This window comes from Mus caroli, chromosome 8 (genome assembly GCF_900094665.2).
Source record: "Mus caroli chromosome 8, CAROLI_EIJ_v1.1, whole genome shotgun sequence".
Taxonomy (NCBI): domain Eukaryota; kingdom Metazoa; phylum Chordata; class Mammalia; order Rodentia; family Muridae; genus Mus; species Mus caroli.
The window spans coordinates 23,176,057-23,198,471 of record NC_034577.1 but is presented as its reverse complement, the minus strand read 5'-3'; the positions used below and the strand labels follow the sequence as shown (position 1 = coordinate 23,198,471).

Genomic DNA, 22,415 nt, shown 5'->3' with positions numbered 1-22,415 from the left:
GAGTGCTGACCTAGCATTCAGGAGATCCTACATCTGAACCCCTGCACTCCACAAATATCCTAGAATCCCAGCACTCTGAAGGTGAACCGAGGTTCTAGGTCATCAAGCTAAGTGGAGAGCAAGGCCAACATAAAGGCACAATGCAAGCAAATATTTGACATAATGGTAGACCTAACTGAGGTTACAACATAGTGCCTAGAATTTCCTTCAGCCATGTACTGAGAATCTTCAGGTTAACACTGATATGGCTTACTGTTGCCGCTCTTTCTGTGTTTATATCTCTACGATCTTGCCCCACTGAACCATGGGAAGTGTTCTGAGACTCACATCATTAGGTAGTTTTGTACTTGCTTACCCAGGTTGCCTGCTTCCATATGATAAGGAAATATGGAATGGGGCTAAAGCCAACCTGCCCTGTGGAACAGTTCTGAAGTAAGTATATTCTTAGTAAGTAAGAATTCACTTGAAAATTGTTACAAAAGCAAAGAAACATATATAACTGTACAAGTCAACTATATGTCCTGAATGTTTATACAACTGATATTACAGCAGGCTTCTTTACAAAAGTTACCACAAACCCATGCAGATACCTAGATCTGTGGGTTCACTGGCAACAGGAATAATTTAATTCTAGTATAATTTTTATTATACATACACATATATATATATATATATATATATATATATATATATATATATACTAGAATCAGACTTGTGGAATTCTTTAATATAGTACCATGTCTCCCTTCACTGCCCTTACATAAGTACATTTTATGATACTTAAATAATTATGAGAAGGATTTAGTAGAAAACCATTACCCAACTTAAATAACTATTCATTCTTTGCCAACATGCAGAAATTTGGCGTTGAAACAGATCTAGTTCCTGTGTTACTGTGAGGTGTGAAGCTGTTGCTTCTTATAACCCTAGTGACCTTTCAGTCTTCTTTTGTCATCTGTGACATAGAATTTAGAAGTATAATGGTCAGTTATTTTGCCTAATGTACCTCAATATAATTTTTTCATTATACATAATAAATATACCCACACAGAAGGAGGCTTTCCTTGTTTGGACAATTTGAGCATAGAAACAAATTATAGTTAAAAAAGTATAACTCATTAAGTAAGGATTCACATTGATTAAGTATGTATAGCTAAAGCAAGTATCTGGGAAGAATGCTCATGGGTAAAGCATCTGCTGCATAAGTGTGTGAACCAGATATCCAGATAGCAGTTGTTCAGATAAATAACACCCATACAAAAAAATCTGGGTCTCAAGTATACACCTAAGTCCTTGATTCTGCACATATTGGTGTCATGTACATGAGATATGGTAAGACTAACAAATCATTCTAGATTTGTTGTCTCATTGTTTGTATTATAATTTTAAAGTGAATTTGCATTGAGGAGGCAAAGAGAAGAAGATATATTTGGGGTTTGCTGGCTAGCCTGTAAAATCAATTGGTGAACTCTAAGTTTATTGAGAGACCTTGACTCAAAAATTAAGGTTGAGATACTTATGTGTGTGTGTGTGTGTGTATGTGCTTATGTGCATCCATGTATACAGTGAGACAAATAGAATGAGACACAGAGAAAGAGACAAATACTGGTACATAGAATAAAGAAAGTACAGGGATAATTCTTACTTATTATAGAATGAAAATGTCTATCATAATTTAGTGAGTTTAAACAAGCACGGTAATGGAGTCCAAATCTAGTGGGTAAGAGTAGCAGGGTTCTTAGCAAGTTTACAGAAATTCAGTCTCTTTCCTCATCTACTTATTAGTCATAAAGAAGAAGGTAGTAAATTTGCAGTGGAAAATGTGATCATACTCTACTTCAGCAAATAATAGCATCACCAGTAATAGGACAGTCAATGAGATCTCTCCTCATATGATGAACAGACACTACTCACTTCAGCATTGTTCTTTCTAAATGTACACAGTTTGTACTTTTAGGAAGACATTGGATAAATTACATCAAAGAAATTGGATGTGATAGAACATTCTGGAAAATCTCCTCAAAATGCCATCTACATGTCAAACACTAGAGAAGCCACAAGATCAGTGTGGCTTACCTCTCTCAGTCCTCAGTATCCACAGGAGTTTACAGTCCTGCAGTATCAATTCTTGGTTGGCCAACTGCCTTATGTTAAATGGCGTTATACTGGAACTTCTTATCATAATCTGTAAGTCATCTCTGGATTGCTTCCAGTCCTGTGTATACATTGAACATACATTGTCTGGAAGGCTTGAGACCAGCATGTTTTCATGTTTCGGGGACCATTAATTGTTGGGGTAACCACAACTCCTTCACTCCTTGAGCATCTCCAACCCAAACATCAAAATTCAGAAATGTTCCAATTTCACAATTTTTTTTTTTATCATCAGATTTAGGAGCATTTTGGATTGGGGATTTTTGTTGTTGTTGTTGCTGTTGTTGCAGTTGTTCATCCTTTCTTACATTAACTTCTATGAATTATTTATTGTATTCTGCTCTACTGTTTGAACTTTGAGTAATAAAAATGACAATGTTGATGTTCTATACAGATACAACTCATTTTTAATATTTCCACACGAGCTTGGTTTACTTTCCAAATGTGAAGTCTATGGATACAGCATAGTGCATACTTCTCTTAGGTCAGTAGAAATAATTATGAGACATATGAGACAGAATGATGAATTTGAACAAGTTTGGAGGGTGCAACTTTAAACATCAAAGTACTTTGCATCCTGCATCTTCTTAGCCGCTACCCAGAAGGCCCTGCCTCTCTTGCTAGTATAAATTCTTCAGCATAGGTTATGAGAAACTTAAATCTATAGAAAGCATGTTTTTTTGAACAAAGAGCAATGGTTTGTACAATTCTGATAGAAATTGGCTTACTTTTGCTTAATACATGCCTTTTTATAAGTGACAACCTTAAAGATGGGATCTATTGAAAAGAAATGTGTAAGGGAGAAATGAAATTTCCCCAGAGAAATTCTTTCATGCTATTTATTGCCAGTCATTATTTTACCAAGAAGAATTTGCAGAAACATAGCCACTGCCTTTCAATAAAAATCACAGGTTAATTCAGCCTGTTTTTCCTTCAGTGAAATTCACCTTTAATTTCCCAAAGATGGCCATCTTTATTCAAACCTCAGTAAAGCTTTATTGGCAAAGAGAATATAGATTTTACTTCAGTCAATACTCAATCTTCCGACTTAGTAAACCTTCCAACAAACCAACAGTTGAAATACAAAATAAACAAACAATTACAACAAAAAGAAATTAGGTCTCCTAGTCTTTGCATACTTTTTATGCCTAGTGATTCTTCTTATGTTAGTGTTATTTCTGCCTATGTATGGAAAACCAGGATTGCATCCCAGAAATTACCTACGTAAGAGAGGGATGCTGGCTTAAGGGAAGAGTCAGTCATCTGTGAATAGTTCAGGAACCTGCATGTCTTAGGCAGCCCAAGAACAAACTACTGTCCCTCCACAGTACAACAAGTGAAATACGTGTAAATAAGATTTTTTGGTGGAGCAGAGGCATGGCTGACACATTCAGTGTGCCCAATAAGCCCACCAGGACAGCTCCTGGTCTCAGGGACCCAAGATACTTCATGAATTATTAAGAAAGGTAATTCCTCAGCAAGACCGGATTTATCTGGAATGGGATTGTCATTCTAGGATAGAGAGAAATTTAGATGCGACCACAGAAGAGAGCCTAGGCACACACACACAATCACACACACACACACACACACACACAAGATGCAGGTATAGGGTGACTGTCTCTTATCCAGAATATTGGGTAGAGGGTTTCAAATCATCTCAATGTTCAAACTGTATTATTTGTATTAACTTCCTTGGCTGAAGATCTGTGACTGAAGCCTTTGCAGTCTGCTCTGACCCCAACCCCAAGACTGTTTGGATCACCAGGTATTGACAGATGCACAGCATGATGTTTAATACATGCTTATAGTAAATAAAACACAAGATAACAGGAAACAGTTCAACTTGAGAGAGGTGGGTAGGTCAGATGATGAAGGTATTTGAAACCTCAGCTAAAACTTCAGATTCATTCAGGAGAAGGCTTGGCCATTGAGGTAGCAGAGGTGGTGTAATATCAAAACCTCCAACCTTCCCATTAACTATGAATAAGGCTTCCAAGAGAACAACAGTGATGATGGGGTGGGGGCAGTGGGAATGATAATCGTTTGTAAAGAAGATGCAAGTTAAAGAGAATGGGACAAACTTGAGGCTCCAGAAAAGGGACATTAACATGAGCATGTGGCTGTTGAAATATAAAACTAGAAGCTAAGGTAGGGATTTTAGATATGTTAGGTATAGGGTTGTCTATGTTTCTGTCTTGAGTAACTGAGTTGCTAGTTATTTTATTAAGTATAATTATGAATGTAATAGAAGAAATGAGATTCAGAAACAAAATATCAAGTTCAGTGTTTGATCATACTGTATGAAGATATACATAACCCATGTGATTGTCAATGAACTGTTTTTGATTAGGCACTTGTACTTTTGAGCCTGAAACCCAGGATATAAGATAAATATCAAAGCTCTAGTTGGAGTCCTTGAAAAATTAGTGATTAGGACTGTCTGCTATTGAAAATACGAGAGGAACCGATTTTTGTTTGTTTGTTTATATTTTTTATTACATATTTTCCTCAATTACATTTCCAATGCTATCCCAAAAGTCCCCCATACCCTCCCCCTGACTCCCCTACCCACCCATTCCCACTTTTTGGTCCTGGCGTTCCCCTGTACTGGGGCATATAAAGTTTGCAATTCCAATGGGCCTCTCTTTCCAGTGATGGCCTACTAGGCCATCTTTTGATACTTATGCAGCTAGAGTCAAGAACTCTGGGGTACTGGTTAGTTCATAATGTTGTTGCACCTACAGGGTTGCAGATCTCTTTAGCTCCTTGGGTACTTTCTCTAGCTCCTCCATTGGGGGCCCTGTGATCCATCCAATAGCTGACTGACAAAAGGATGGACCATGTAGAGGCTGCCATATCCAGGGATCCATCCCATAATTAGCCTCCAAACGATGACACCATTGCCTACACTAGCAAGCGTTTGCTGAAAGGACCCTGATATAGCTGTCTCTTGTGAGACTAGGCCGGGGCCTAGCAAACACATGAGAGGAACCAATTTTGTCAGGAATACTTTTGCATGTATCTTTTCTCCACTCTCAAACTGCTGGTGGAAATGGAAATGCTGGTAAGCTATGAGTAGAGTTCCATACAAGGACATGGGAGAACCAGAGAAGTTCACAGGAAGGTAAAGATAAATGCAGTAGAGGAAATAAGTGGACATTGTTGTGAGGAATGAATGGTCAAGACCCCAGTGTTATATCTACAGATTATGGGAATATTTTAGGAATGTCCACTGATTTTGATATGAGAATTGTCGTTGATCCAGAACCATTAATGAAAGAGGTGATAAGAGACTGTGTACACCAAGCAATTAGCAGGAAGATGGAAAATATGGAGGATAGACATAGATGACTTGCTCCAAAAGCTGAACTATATAAAGAAGAGCTACAACATGGCTGGAAGTAACCATTTTGGGGCTGGATGGTGATGTAATGTTAACATGGAGAATAAAAAGACTTTCTTTGTGAACATTTGCTAAAACCGAATAGGAACAAAAGAAAAAAGAAGTCAAATCAGAAAATCTAGATTGAGTCTGGGCTCCGCCAACCAGCCACCTGATTAATTAATTAATTATTGATCTACCTAATCAACTCTACTGATTGGTAAAACCCAGCATAGATGATATTCATATGAAAACCAGAAATTAAGGTCTCTCAGCTCTGTTTAAGGACAGTGAAATCATAGTCTTTGGTAGGAGGGACAGGAATGCTTGGTGGTTTTGCAGTCTTTTTGGCCTTCCTTCTTCCTACTGACTACAGGAAGAGTTCACTGGTCTCCATCCCAACTGAGATGCTGCGGATAATTGATGGCTTTGGGGGAAAGGAGAGTCAGTTTTCTTGAAAAGCATGGTCCCTGGGTGGTTCACCATGATCCAGTGGATTGTCCCCATTTATGAGTACATGGGTAGCGCAAATAAGATTCATTAGCTTATTAAAAATATAAATGAATATAACATTGGGAAAAGGGGTGTAGGGATGGATCTGGAAGGAGTTAGCAGTAAGAGTAAGAATGAATTTGATCCAGTTACCTCTATAAAATTCTCCAATTAGTGGACTTCTCTTGTATAATTTGGCAAATGAAAAATAAAGGAGTAGATTATGATTTCCCTATAGCGTAACTCCTGCATTTGACTCTCCAGACCTACTACTGACTCCTTGAGAATTAACCCCACTTTTGTAAAAAGTGCTTCCTCTCTCTGTTGCTGCCATAATGGATTCTTTTCTTCCTCAAATTTCCACAGGCAATCCTGGTTCAAAGTCCTTTTTGATCCTCTTTTTCTGGAAAGTATCCCCAAGAGCAAGTTAGGTTGGGTCCTTTGTAGCTTTTATTTCATGGGCAATATTTACTATGTCTCTTTATAGTATTTAGCATCAACTATAGATTTGATTATGACAAGTTTTGGTCTAAGTTATTACTTGGATCCTCCATGGTGTGGTAGGAGAGCATTAAGGTAAGCAAATCTCTTTGTTTTTTTTTTTTTTGTTTGTTTGTTTTCTTTCCACAGAGATGTACTTTGGGGCCAGGAAGTACTAGGTATTTGGTGGCTATTCTATTGATTTTGTACTCATGACACTGGCCACATGTTGTTGTAGTTGACCTTTTAGACCTCAGGGAGATGGGCTGAGGGGAGAATAAAAGATCTAACACTGCAGTTCAGCTCTATTTCTTCTTGCTGCAGGGTTGACTTTTCTTTTTGCTTCTTTCTTCCTTTTTTTCCTCTTCCCTCCCTCTGCAGTCCTGGTACTGAATCCTAATGAGGTGGAGAGCATTGAATGCTTGGGGTTATTTTTAGGTCATTTCTTCTGAAACTCATTGCGAGATCATAACCCTCTAATTTCCTGTGCAGGGCTGTGGAGGTCACACAGGGAAGCCAGGGGATGATTCTTCATGTCTGTGTCGGTCTTAAAACTTGGATCCATCAACCATGGAGTTCATTGTGTACTGGAATGCTCATCAAGATGCCAAGCTGCAAGCCAGTGCTTATAGGTGTGAATAAAGCACGTTTGCATTGGGAATTCTAACAGGAGGAAGATGAACTCTGTGTGTACTGCTCAGGATTTGAGCAGCATAGGAAAGCTGAGGATTTTGCCCCTGTATCTGGTTTTTGCTTCCTTTCTTCGGAAATACTTTGCTTTGGTGATTATCTGTATTGACCTAGAACTCATTTTTCCATTAGCACTCCAAAAAGAGCAAGAATACTAACATGCAGAATACGGGATTGATAGCTAATTTCTCCCTATAACATGCCATGGATCATGATAAAAATAAGGATATAATATAGCCTATCACTGTATGTCTATCTTATTCAATACCTTAAAAACACGGTATAATTTACCTAATAATTTTTGAAGAATTTCATATAATATTTTTCTGTCAAAGGTAATTGAAACATTTTAGTGTAATTCAGTGAAGCATCACCTATCTTTCATGTATTGATCCAAATAATCAATATATTCAAATTCCATTTTGTCATTTGGAGAAAAAAAAACACAAGAAATTTGTAACCTGTGCACTTTCATTATATAATGTTCCTACCTATAGCTCCCTCCTGTACTAAGTAGTTTCTCAGTTATATTGGTAAGATATATATATATATATATATATATATATATATATATATATTTATATACACCACATTTGCCCATTTAGACCAAGAATATGTACCTAGCAAGCAGCTCTGTACATGGACCATCATGGAGTTTCATTCAGAGAGAATAAAGGACCCTGTACCTGTGGTTAATCGCTTGTCTACATATGACCTGATGCTAAAAAGAAGTAATTGGAACTAATTACACAAAACAAAAAGGACAAGAAAAGCAGGGACCTATGGCCAGGAATAAATTGAGTTCACCCTGGCAGAATACTGAGAGGAAACTGGCTGGGGTTGGGCAGAGTAACAAATGCAAAGTGTGTGCTGAAAGGACATAGTAGCACCCTAGTGGATGGAGCTATGCTGGATCTCTTTATTGCCTTGTGCGGTCGTTTTATAACTTTCTTGAAGCATGGTTCTCTTAAGACTGATGCATTCATTGAAGTCACTGCTTAAGGTACATTTGATTTCCTCCAGTCTCGGGTTCTTAATTAAGATTTTTTGCTTCCTAATTGTCAGCCTAGTCTCAGGTTTTGATGGCTTCTTAATGCATTTTTGTTTTTACCCTTGTAAACAGGAGAGGTCACACACAGTGCAGTGTGCTTTTCTGGGAGCAGCTCAGTAGAAGGCATGTTAAGTTGTCAGGGTGCTTTCTCAGCTCTGCAGCTGTCTCTAGCCACCACCAATGTCCCCAGCGTTGGCAAAGCCACCCTATGTTCTTCTATACTACAGTTACTTACCAAATAGTTTTGCCACTAGTCGGGAGGGAAAAACCAGAGAACACTATTTACAAAATATTCTGTGAATGACAGCTCTTTCCCAGCAGGATTATAGAGTACAAAGTATCTCATGGTCCAGAGTTATTTTATGATCATGCTTTCAGCCTCAGGAGTCTCTATGTGCCAGGACTCTGTGCATTGGCCAAACATCATGGGGTATCAGTAGGCACAGACAGCAGATTGTGTTCTGAGGGAGGAGGTCACACAGAGAGTACCATGTTGGTTCCGCTGTGACAGAAGTGGCCTTCTACTGTTGCTACAGGGTTTCCTAGCAGGAGTTGGTCACAGCTCTAATACTCAGGGATTTTAGGTCAGAGCAGGGGAAATACCTCAACTGTGATCTGTAAGAATCTCCATTTGGAAGTCTGTCTTATGACCAGCTGTTACTCGAGGGCTCCTCCCAGTAACACTCAGTCCTGGGAGACCCAGGACAAGATGAGCTGGGTGGTGTGAATGGCCAGTATCTATATGAGTCATCAGAATCTAAAGCCAAGCAGAAGGAGTTTAGCAAAGCTAGCCAGAGAGGCACAGATAGTACACAGTCACCTGGCAGGATGCTTTTCATGTGCTTCCCAGGGGAACTGGAGTCAGTAACTGACTTCGCAGGCCATTACTGTTTAGGACCCAAGGACTGAGACAGAATCAAATAGAGGCACTGGGCCCTGACTTCCATTTTCTGCTGGGCATCTGCTATGCGTTTGAATCAGCCCTTTTATTACAACAAATGACCTGCATTTGGCAGAGTTACAAATTCCTCTTATGTATGACAAATGTGGTTTGTTGTTTCTTCTGAAGAAACACAGTAGGAAAGATTCAAACCCGATTTGAAACCAGTGTAGTCAGACAACTAATGGGACATTGTGTCATCCTCCTGCATCTTAACAAATGGCCTTGGCTATGACTATTAAAAAATGTCTATGATTTTTCACTGGCTGATTTGGTTTGAATGAGTAAATTATTTTTATTTCATTGCATTAACTGCCAGAACATTGAATGAGCCGATAACTCCCCAGTGTTGCTGAGCTGCAGAGAACTATTATTCGGAATTGAATTTTTATTGATTTTTGTATGCTACAATGACTTTTCTAACATAGTAGTATGAAAAGAAAATGAGGAAAAAAAATCCAAATAGGGTATGGGGTAAGGAAGCGGAGGCTGTTGTGTCCTATGGCCCAGCCTAAGATGTGCCACTTAGGGGCAGGTACTGCTGTCGCTGGAAGACTTGTTGCTGATTGTATGATTTATAACCAAGCCATGCACCTGGCTTCCTCACTGTGTACTCCTCTTCTTTACCCCTAATGTTGTTCCTAGTCATCTTGAGTGTTGTTGACATTCTACTGTAGGAATAAAAAGGGAAGCAGAATGACAGGTAAAGTTATAGAAATAGAAAATGCAGTGATTTGCATTTTATTGATGATGTCACGCATGAGAGTTTACACACACACACACACAGAGTGTGTGTGAAGAAGACAGTGAATAAGTACATCATTTCAATAACAGCCTTGTATTTATCACATACCCCCATGTTTTCTTTGTCCTCTTAACACCTGAGAATGTTCTCAGGTGACATGAGCGGAAATGAAACTCATAAGTAACTTAATTAATTCATCCTCTCATTGAACAAATATCCATCAAGACATAGTATATGCCATTCTGGGTACTAGGGTGTATTACCTTCCTTGTTGGGACAAAATGCCTACAGATAGATGTATTTTAGCTGTGAGGAAGGTGGGTAAGGCCAGGGTTGTCTCTGGGAATTGAGCAGCAGAGAGAGACTTGAGCAATAATTATTAAGCCCTACCTTTAGTTTCTGTGCCCCAAAGGTCCCACACCCTTTGTAGACCATACCACCGTCTAGAGAACAAGTGTTCAGAGACATGAGCTTGCAGGAGAGGATATGCTATATTCAATCCAAAGCATAGACACAGGACAATAAATCAAACAGATGAAAAGTTTGCCCCCGGCCCCACAACCAAAAAATAAAATTGGGGGCATGTTTAAATTCACAGTTTTCTGAGTTTTGAAGGCTATGTAATTTTAGCTTCTTTTATTGGTAGATGTGTCAAGAGTGAACCAAGACACAATAAAATGAGACAGAAAATGCTTATGCCCACAATCCTAACTCAGTATAAAGTACAGACAAGGGGTGGGTACTCTGAAAGCAGCGGGATAATCTTTTACTGGTGTTTGAGGTTTGTGGAAATGAATGTATATTTTACCAAATTTATATACAATGAATGTAATCATTGAGAGGTAAAAATGTGGAATGCTGAATAATTTTATTTTAGGGTTTATCCTATAACACATAGAGTAGTCTCAAACAATTTGCTGTTTACAGATGATAAGAGTTTTACATTCTTTAACCACATCTGAAATATTTAATATTATGTATCACATATGCAATTTAGTTAATTTCCTGTGTGTAGAATAATCTAATCGTTATCTGATACACAACTGTAACAAGATCAAAGGATAGAATCCAGTCATGCTTTACCCTGTCCGTAAATACTGATAGAAGACGTATGAGTCAGAAGGGTAACCCTCTGTGGAATCGAGAGAGGTAATAAAGGAAGGATGTTTAGAGATTAGAAATAAAGAAATGAGAAGATAGTGCTCAACTGAAGATGATAATGAAGAAAGTATGTGGGGAGGAGGGTTGGAGTGTGTGTGGTATGTGTGGTGTGTGTATATGTGTGAATGGTGTGCATGTGTGTATACATGGTGTGTGTGTGTGTGTGTGTGTGTGTGTATACATCCACACATATGTGGGTACAAGAATGCATGTGTGTAGAAGTCAAAGAATGATAGCAAATAATGCCTTGCCCCTTTCCTTTGAGGCAGGCTCTCTAGCTGACCTGGAACTTTGCCAAATGGAATAGGGTCCTTTGCTGTCTCCTCCTCTGCCTCACTGTCAGTAGGAACAAAAGCCCTTGCCACCATTCCTGGCCTTCCTATGGGTTCTGTGGCTCAGAACTCAGGTCCTTGCACTTGCAAGGCCAAGCATGTGATGATACAGACGTCTCCCCACCCCTGAAGACCCATGTCTTAGATTAACAAGAATCAGAAACTGGAAATTCAGTTTAGGGTGTATTATTTAAGATGGGGAGATCTTCTACTTCAGCTTGAATAACTCTCCTCTAAAACTTTCCTCCAGGCACTCCGCTAAGCTGTACTGCATTTCATGGGAGAGACTTCCTTTGCCACTGTCTCTTGGCTCATCATTCTAGCTCTTAATTGTATGTGTGCAGTCTGCCTTTACAGGGAAAGCATGTATAGTAGATGGGCCAGGATGATGTATGTCAAGAACCTTCACACTTTGACAGGGTCCAGCCCGTGTTCAACAGTGAGAGGATAGAAGCAGCTGTGCTACATTTTCTGAGCACCCACATCATAGGCTACTCATAGGGGAAGTGCTACTCAGAAAGAGTTTTAATTTTCACTTCTGTACTGTCATATGGAAGTAGGCATATTCTGTAACAAGTACAGATTTGCATGGTGAGTTTTAATCATATTTATCATGTACCTGTATGTATGTCATATATGACTATATGTGTGTGTATATAACACAGATGAGGGGTAGGGACTTTGAAAGCAGTGGGATTGTTTTTAAATATAAAAATATATTTACATATATATTTATATGTATGTGTGATTAAGGTTTTTCATACAACACTATCTTGTTTATTATTTCAGTCTATATAACTTAAATCTTAAATACCATGACTTTTTTGCATAGAATTATTAAATATATGGTTTTATATATATACACATTATTAAACATATGTATATATGTGTATTATTAAATCTTCATTTTAAAATATTAAACAATAATTTAAATATATGCATGTATATGTGTATGTATATATATGATTGAGATTTCTCATACTATACTATCATGGTATACAATGGCATTTCATTGTATAGAACTTAAACACCATGACTTTCTGGCCTTTCATTTCTGCATAGTATTATTAAATATTAGGGTTGCTACCTGCTGTTCAGATATGCTTTGAGACACTAACAGCCTACGTATATTTTTTCATATAATCTCTAATCATCTTCTTAGCTGTGCTTATAGAATTATAGAGGTATATCAATGAAACATTAAAAATTATAGTGCTACTGAAATATCTACAGAAGATTCAATTCTCTTGAATATAGAAATCAATACGTGTGAACATAGTCACAGATCTATAACCATCATCCAGGGCAATTTGGGGGTATTTTTATATTAACTGCAAGGTCATTATTCATCCTTTTTCTTTCACTCAACTTTAGCCCCAGCTGATTACTAACTTACTTTTTCACCCATTACGGATGTTTCTTATAAAAGGAATCATGCAATATGTAGCCTTTGATGAATGGCTATGTTCAATTAATATAAATTATGCATTCAAAATTTACCTGTGTGCATGCATCAGAATTTTATATATTCCATAATAAACTGCATATTATGTGTCTTTTTATCAGATGATTCCTCTATAATTGGACCTGCAAAACAATTTGATCCATTTACAACTTGTTCTTTACATATATATATATATATACCTTGTCTCTTCTTCTTTAATATTCAAGACTCTCTAGCCTGATTTCATTTTCATCCCTAGGAACTGCCATTTAAAACAAATAAACAAATAAACTTGGTTCAGTTAACAGAGGAAAGAGATGTGTCCATACTTGCTATGCTAGCATTTTTGTAACTCTTAATATCCCATTACTTATCTGTAGCCATGTGTGTCTTTTCCATTGAAAATGGTTTCCCACTGCCTTGTCCTTTCATCTCACTGGATCTGTAACTTTTCATGGTGTTTCATGAGAGATTTTTAAACACATTAAGGCCATTAACTGCAGAGTATTTTGTTTACAATGGTTTACAGAAAGTAATTTTATTTTTATTTTATTTATTTATTTTTTTTTTGATGATGATGATGGTGATGTTTTTCGAGACAGGGTTTCTCTGTGTAGCCCTGGCTGTCCTGGAACTCACTTTGTAGACCAGGCTGGCCACGAACTCAGAAATCCGCCTGCCTCTGCCTCCTCAGTGCTGGGATTAAAGGCGTGTGCCACCACCACCCGCCGGTAAATTTATTTTTAACTAATAATATTTGTCAATCATTTTTTAGTGGCTTGTTCTTCACGCTAAAATCAAACCTTTGTTCTTAAGGTTTTCTAGATATTTTATTATGGATGGGGTTTCCTATTAAAATGTTTTTATTACTACAGCATTTATTTCAGTATAAAGCAAGACATAGATCTCTTTTTTTTTTCTTCAGAAGGGCAATGACTCATTTTAATACCTTTCCCACTTAATTTATCATGTACTAAATTATACTTTTTATTTGAGTGTCTCTGAAAAATGCTCGAGTTTATAATTAATTTGTATCAGATTTATGATAAAATCATCCCATATTAATCATCTAACTTTATCATAGGATGTAGTAATATATAGACCTTAAAGTTGTTATATAGCCATTGTGCTTGGGAAAGTTTTTAGGTATTAATATTAATCTTTATAAAAAGATGTATCTAGCCAGGTGTGGTTGCACATTGTTTTAGTCTTCAAATATGCAAGGCAGAGGCAGCTGGCTCTCTATGAGTTCAAGGTCATCCTGGTCCACACAGAGATCTCCAGGCGAGCCAAATCAGAAAGTGAGACCCTGCCTTTAAAAATAAGAAGTTACATCTAGTAGGAATTATTATCATACTTACAGGTGCAGAGACTAAAGCAAATAGAGTTTAAGATATTGATTGAGTGAAGGATCTCATGGTTGTCATATTCAGATGCAAACATAATTGCTTGACTTCAACAGCTAATGTACCCATAATGCCTTATTTCAGCTTCTCCGTTTCCACTTCCTTTTGATGTCACAGAACCTTGTTTCCGATCCTATATGAGGATGTAGATTTTGTTTTTTGTTTTTTTTTTCTATTGCTCTCTCATACAATACATCCCAATCACAGCCTCCCTTCCTCCCCTCCTACCAGTTCCAGTCCTACCTCTGCTCTATCCAAGATCCATTGCTTCTCCATTTTCTTCAGAAATGATCAGGCCTCCTATTGATGTCAACCAAACACAGCATAAAAAGATGCAATAATGTTAGACCAAACATGAGCAAGACAGTTAATTTCAGTTCTATAGTTTCACTGTTTTGTGCAGCAATTAGTTTTGTGTGTCTGGAGATAGACTAGTTATGATTAGAAGTTATGTACATCCCTGAATACATATAACTTTTCTATATCTAAAAAGAATGCTATTGCTTTGATTGCTGGTTTAGAAACTAACTAGTTTGCATGACCTGGGATGAAAGTCATAGCTAGCATGAGAGGCATTTGCCACCATGCCAAAGAGCTTATTTCTCTAATTTTTAGTACATTCTGTAGGTAGCTGGAATGTGTATGTGGAACCCCCATTTTTAAGATTCACAGATGCAACCTACTTAGGAGAACCTATTAAGCACTAGGCTGAAGAGTAGATCAGAACTCTAAAGTCAAGGGATTTCTCATTTGAAGCGATATCTGGGGTTTGATCAGATACCTGGTATTACTGATGGATTTAGCTATATAGACCTTCTCTGCCCTTCCCCCAGGCTCTTGTCCTTAGTCTTTCTATTTGCAACGTTGGGAGTGATAATGTGCTGTAGGAGTCTTCTAGTGATTCCGAGTGTCAGTGGGATGGGGAAGCAAGGTAACTTGGTCCTTCCTTGAGTCTGATTCTTTTTTTTAATGAATATTTTTAGATATCCCTTTAAATCCCTTGACTTCAGGAAATAAAAAAGATCCCGAGTCAGTACATGGTATTCCAACAGAGGACAAAGGACCTCATTGTGGCTTTCTGTCTACTAATGTAGTTAGTATAAAGTAAGGGTAAGTAATGATTACATCTTCATTTGTACTGAGCGAAGACAAGGAAGCAGCATCAGAAGAAAGTGTTGACGTGCCTACTCTTACATGTTTGAATTTTACTTGGTTAAAAATCACAGAGCATTTAGTGGTAGCAAAACTCAGATGATCACTTGCTAGCACTGAATAAGCCTTCTCTTGGAAGCCAAACTGACCTAGGAAGCTGGGAAGCAATGGGGAAGGCAACGCAGTAAGCTTGCCCTCCAGAGCGTAGCTCTTCCTGTCACTACTCTGGCATCTTGGCTCTTTGACTGACTTTGATTCCAGTAGATGATCTTTCATATACTTTCTGAGTAGTGCAGCTTTTTTTGGGAGAGACTTTTGGCTCAGAACGCTTTTGAGTGACAGCAGAACATGACCTGTTGTGGGATTGTGCAGCAGAGTCTCCCAACTCTAGACTTAGTCACTCCCTTTGCTTTCTGCTTCGTTGGTGGTTTTGTTGAGTCCATCACACCAGGAGTCAGAATCTCTGACAACTAGGACAATTTAAAGAACTTGGATAGAAGGAAGGTTTACAATTCAACTGAGAGGGCAGCAAAGCCCCCTGAACATACAGATGCTGGTTGTCCGTGGGAGAGAGAACATTCAGGGAAGACTGAATGTGCACACGGCTGCACTAGTTATTCATCGGGTGTTTTTTGACTTGCTAAAAGGAAGTTTAATGTATTTATACAATTTATAAAGATGTAACTGATTCTGGAGCTCTGCTCTTTACAGAGGACATATTTCATGTTATTGTAAGCACTGAAGAAAATTAAATCAATAAATCTACAGCCTGTAATTTGAGATCCTCAATTTGAAGAAAAATACATTGTCAGGGAGGGAGGAGAAAAATCCTTTTCACAGAGGAAGAATTGTAAACAACCTGTCTTGGCTCAACTGGCCTGTGGACCCAGGTGACAGCAAGAATAACCTTATTCAGGAAGATCATCAAAGGGTTGTCCAGACACCTCCCTAGGAGCCAAGGCCAGCTGCCTACCCTTTGAAATGGTAGAAGAGAAGGCTATGCAAATGAAGCTGGCTCTCTCCCTGTAGAACTTCCCAGAGAAGTCTGGGCTGGTTGGCAGTCAGGCTAAGTGTCAGGAAGCAGAATGGATTTCCCCTCTCAGTGGCACTGATGCGTTGTGACCACTGGCAAGCCAATTAACCTCCACAAGTGTCACCTCTCTGTGTGTAGAAGGTTAATAGTGCAGCTTGTTTGCAAAGTGCCCGGAGCCCCATGTGAAGGGCACTACCCACATACCCAGCATGGCTGCTTGACTAGAGGGCCTTGCATTTCTTAATTATATATCCGGTTGGATAGGTTATGGATTCTGTTGAAACTAGCTATGGCCCCTTCTCCCTGGTTACAAATAAAAAGACTAATAGGTGATCTCACTCTATTACTGTCTTTTCCAGCTCCCCAGAGGGTTACGGGAATGACAGAGGTTACAGATTAATAATGCATTCTTCAGTGAACAACAAAAAAATTCATGTGCATCTCAACTTCATAATGGCTGCAGATGGTAATTTATTAGGCCAAGTATTTCATCAGACGCCGAGCAGATAATACTGGCACACACTCATGAAATTATGAGGATTTTTTTTTTTGGCTCTGAGTAGTTTTTCTTCCTTCATATCAATATAAAGTGTTAAGAACCATTTTGCTAAGGTATATTTCAGGTGCATTTATGAGTCTTGGAAAAGTAGAACTGGGGAGTGTCAGAAAGTGACATATTTGTGTGTATCTAACTTTTGACATGAAGCTCGCTGTTTTATTGAATTGGGGCCACATGGGAGTAATGACAATTCTAGCTCAATGTAGCCTACACACATATCTTGTGCTTCTTTGCAGATTTACGAAAAAACTTTGAACAAGATCCACAAGGCAGGGAGGTTCCTATTGAAGGCATGATCGTGCTGCATTGTCGCCCACCAGAGGGAGTTCCAGCAGCAGAGGTAAGAAGGTCTCCACAGTCCCAAGCCAGTCCTGTCCTTTGTGAGACAAAAGCCCATGTCATAAGAGTTGGAAAAAGAGTGTAACCTGGAATTCTTGGTGTCTGGTTTCCCTTGCAAGGCATGATGAAGAAATCATGAAGAGGAAAGCTGGGGATGAACCCTGCCTCTTGTCAGCATTCTGATTCTCACACAATTTTGCTAGGCAGTCTGGATGGACCAGCCTTGACTCTGAGGATGGACGCTGGTGTCATGTAGGCATCATCTGTCCTATGTTCTGTCAGGTTCGCCCAGTTTTGGATAGTGGCTGTGGGTCACCACTGAGTATTAACAAGTATGGAAATGTGCCTGTGGGAGGGATGGTTGGCTTCTGGTCATCCTTCACCTGCTCATAGGCCATGCACCTTCTGAATATTTAGTATATGACCATCTCTGTGCTGACACCAGGACTATGGCATATGCTGAAGCTACTTTGTGACGTCTAGAATTCAGAGTCACCAATAGTTTTAGACTCCAGATATGTATATTTCCTAGCTCCCTAGCATACACTGTGAAACTTTAAGTGTGACTATTAGTACCCTGTGGTCATGCATTAAACATGGTCTGCTTGACCATAATGACTGGGAACAAAGCTAACAAGAGAATGCAGGCTATAGTTCAGGACTATATAAAGTAACTGTATAACATTATCCCTTGCTTAGCAGTAACTGTTTCAGCCATGGCTTTTCTCTGTGAAGGTAGAAAACTATAGGTCCTTTGGTTAGAAATAGAAAGACTCCAAAGAAGAAAACGGAAACAAAGAAAATGTAAATCTGAAATATTTGTCACCTGTCCTTGCTAAAACACCTGTATGATGTGTAGTGGGAAAGAATAAAGGAAGAAAAAGGCATGAATACATCCCCCTACACACATATATACACACATGTGCATATATACAAACACATACACACACACAAACACACATATAAAACACACAAACACAGAGATACACACACAAACACACACACTGTGCACATGCAGACACACAAACACACACAGTGTGCACATGCACACACACACACATACACATGTGTACACATACAAACACATACATACACTCATGCACACACATACATGCACATACATACACATACACAAACACACAGAGACTTGCATATTTAGGTAGAAATCCATCTGGATGGATGCTCCTGAGGCTCAGATGGTTCCCAGAAATGAAATAAGCAGACTTGAACATTGAAGTGAGCACACCACGCATGATATGAAATAATTAGCAATGAAAATGCTTATTTTTATATTTGTATTTGATGTAGAACAAAAAGATATCAATCTTCTGCCAACTTCCTCAAAGCATGCATCCTGCCCCCTGAGCGGAACACTCCATTCATGGGAGACGCTGTCATCTTGCTTAGGACCTCCTGTGTTCCCAGAGGTCAGCCTGGCATATCATCATTATCTGCAGCCCCCTTGCCATCTTTGGGGATCCTGCTTTACAGACAGTCCAGCAGAGACACATGCAGCCTCTGCAGACCTTCTCCAGGATGTGGGCCACAGGTGGGAAGGAGGCTAATGTCCTCTGTTAGCAGTCTGCCTGTGGGATGTACTGCATGCCAGACTAAACTGGGCAATTCAGGAGTCGATTTTTACTGTTAGGGGAAAGCCTAATTATTTCCCTGGGACAGCCTTGGCCTTTGAGAGGCAGGAAAACTGATGTTCAGATCGATGGCCTAACAGAGGCCTCACAGCTGTATAATGGTCTCTCTTTCAAATCTTCTAGGGGTCTCCGACGTGCATGTGGGGAATAGGTACCGTCTGTGTTAGGCTTTCTGTTATCACTTCTCCTCTTCTGTACCTACTACATTCCAAGCAAACCTTCTCCCACCCCCCTCCCAGTAGAAACAGTCATGCTTCAGCCTCAGGTTCTTTGCACATGCCAAGTTCAGCAGTGTCAATCTCTGCTATTCTTCCTTTAGGGCTTACTCAGATTATCACATGCATGACAAAGCTCACTGTAGACACTTTGGAACATATTGCCCCACACTTACCCTCCTTTTAGCCTCCTTTAGTCTTAGCCTCCTTTTAGTTCCTTCCTTATCTCTTATCACTCATGTTGTACTGGCCTTGTCTGTTTTCTCTTGTCCTATTGGATTTAGTTTGTGTAAGGAGAGCTTTTGTGCAAAATACTCACTGAACAGTAGAGACTACCAAGATTTTGTGGAATGGCGAAAGGATACAGGATTTCATATGAGAGGAAGGAATAGATTCGGGAGACCAGTTATACACCATGGCTACTGCAGTTAATATCAATAGTTGTGTTCTTATAAGTTGATAAAATAGACCTTAATTGTTCTCAAAAGAACATATAAATATGTAACTTAGTGGATATATTCCATTATAGGTATCCATTTCCAAACAACATGCTGTACATACATACATATACACGCACACATGTGCACATGCACAAACATACTGTGCTGATTTGTCTTATAATAACTTGACTCACAAACTAAAGTTATCCAATTCGAGGGAACTTCAGCTGAGAAAATACCTCCATATGATCTGTTTGTAGGGGATGTTTTAAATTAGTGACTGAAGTGGGAGGTCTGGTCCATGGTGGGTGGTGACATCCCTGGGCTAGTGATCTATAAGAATCCAGGCTGAGCAAGCCATGAGGAGCAAGCCAGCAAGCAGTACCACTCCATGTCCTTTGCATCAGCTCCTGCCTTCAGGTTCTTGCCCTGCTCTACTTCTTGTCCTGATTGACTTCAATGATGAGAAGTATTATGGAAGCATAAGCCTAATGAACCCTGTTGCCTGACAACTCGCATTTTGGTCAAGGTGATTCATTGTATGAATAGAACCCCAAACTAAGATACACAACACCACACACACAAATACACACACACAAATACACACACACACACACACACACACACACACTTTATTTGTCAAGGAAGAAGTTAATCTATAAAACCCAAACAGCTCTTCTCATGATAAGATGTTCAATATTTACTGAATATGAGTGAACATAGCTCCCTGCCTCTGAGTATTGGAGAGTCTGTCAGACTTGTGGGGAGAAATTCTCTAAGACTAGTGAGCACATTACTGTTAGTTTCCTTTTTGTTCAGTACTAGGTACTAACAAATGACTTGAGCACTTCCCATCTATACTTTGAGGGTGTAGATTAAATGAGGAAAAATAAAGGGAACAGACATAGCATTCATAATTAGATAAATGTAACAAACAGCACAAAGCAAAGTATAGCAGGCTGTGGGTGTGCACACATGCATCCTTACACATCACATTCCTAGACAGTGCAGGCTCTGATGCTGTGCAAGCTTGGTGGAAGATTCTGGTATAGCAGGCTGGTTTCTAGGAGCAAGCAGCTTCTAAGCCTGGTCATATGTTTAAAAATATTAGACTTGCCTTGATGTGCCAAAGGTTACCCTTCCATCCTCCTTTCCTCACCTCCTGTCCATTGGCTCAGTCCATTCTCTCCCTTCATTTGCCCTTGATGGTGCTTTTCAGCTATAACCCAAATGAGCAGAGCAGGGCTGTTCCATGACAGTGAAAATAGATATTTGGTAGAGTTAAGAAAGAAGGACAAATATGTAGTTTGTTGTATGTACCTTATTGTCCATTTAAAAGTGGACATTTCCACCCTCCACTGTCACTATTCCAGGTTATAAAAAAAAAGGGGGAGGCATTGTTTTCCTTAATTCATTTCCCAAAATTCCTGTCACAAAGAACCACAACATAGAAAGCTTAAAATGACAAATATTAGGTTTTTTTGTTTTTGTTTTTTTTTTTTTAACTCATAGTTCTAGAGATAGGAGTTGGAGCCCCATGTGTTGGCAGGGCACTTTCTCCTGGGAATACTAAAAGGAGATCTGTGCTAGGCTTGTCTTCTACCTCCTGTTATTTGCAAACAGTCTCTTTTATGTTTGTTTGTTGTTGTTATTTTGTTTTGTTCTTTTTGTTGTTTTGGATTTTGGCCTGTAAGCACATCACTTCAGTCTCTGCCCCTGCTTACATTTGACCTCCTTTCTGTATTAATGGGGATCTGCATACTCCTGTGTCTATAAAAGCATCACCTAGTGGATTATGTTCTATCCCAATCCACTAAGCCTTTACATTAATTTTATGGATCACAAACATTTGTGAAGACTCAACCTCCAAATAAAGAGAGGAATGGAATCACTATCCAGCCCTGCATGCTTCCCACTTTCTGCTTGAATAATATATGCTTTATAAAGTATATTTCAGAGTTAAGCTGGATGAAACTACAGGTCTGTTTCAAGAAGCAGTCAGAACTGGAGAATGCTTACAAATAGATTGTAGGCTAAGAGGGACTAGACCTTGGTTTGTATTGGAGGTAGCTATGGGGAAATTTTTGTTGCATTGTAGGTAAGTGAACTGCTGCATAGTCCAGCTATTATTTCTAGCTTTACCTTGATGCAGGGAGGCTTCCCACTTGACTTATCATGGATTGCCCATTGAACTGCAGGATTCTGAGCACCAGCATGCATGGCTCTTTGACGTTGACTAGTAAGACAGACAGAAGTTATTGTCTTATATCTCTGTATTCCTCCTTGGAAAGAAGGAAGAATGGGAAAAGGAAGACTAGAAAACGAGAAAGAAAGTAGCTATGTTTATATACTGCCTTGCTATGGGCTCACAGGATGAACAGAATCCGTTGTGTGGTTCTCAGATTGAAGAGTATACATTGGCTATATAATAAAGGGATGGTCCTATGGTAGCTAACTGTACAGTATGGCAGTAGCTGAGTACTGTATTTGGAAACTGGTCGGTCACATGATTGTCATAGTTTTTGTCTCAGTCGGTGTTCTATTGCAGTGAAGAGATACCATAACCACAACTGTTACAAAAGAAAAATATTTAATCGTGGCTTCCTTAGTTTCTGAGGTCTGAGTTCATTGCCATGGTGTCAGCAGATGTGGTAGCATCCAGACAGACATGGGGCTAGAGAAGTAGCTGAGAGTTCTACATCCACATGTAGCAGCGAGAGAGAGACTCTGGGCTTGGAATGGGCTTTT

The 22,415-nt window shown here is 39.1% G+C and overlaps 1 protein-coding gene across 9 annotated transcripts in view; it reads left to right on the top strand.

The window, feature by feature from the left end:
- Window positions 1-22,415, top strand: part of Unc5d (unc-5 netrin receptor D) — a 541,037-nt gene that overhangs the window by 322,609 nt on the left and 196,013 nt on the right. For all 9 annotated transcript variants that reach the window (XM_021169826.1, XM_021169827.1, XM_021169823.1 and 6 more), the window contains exon 4: window positions 17,261-17,364. In XM_021169826.1, the coding sequence (XP_021025485.1) occupies window positions 17,261-17,364 (104 nt within the window). The remainder of the gene's footprint in view (window positions 1-17,260; window positions 17,365-22,415) is intronic.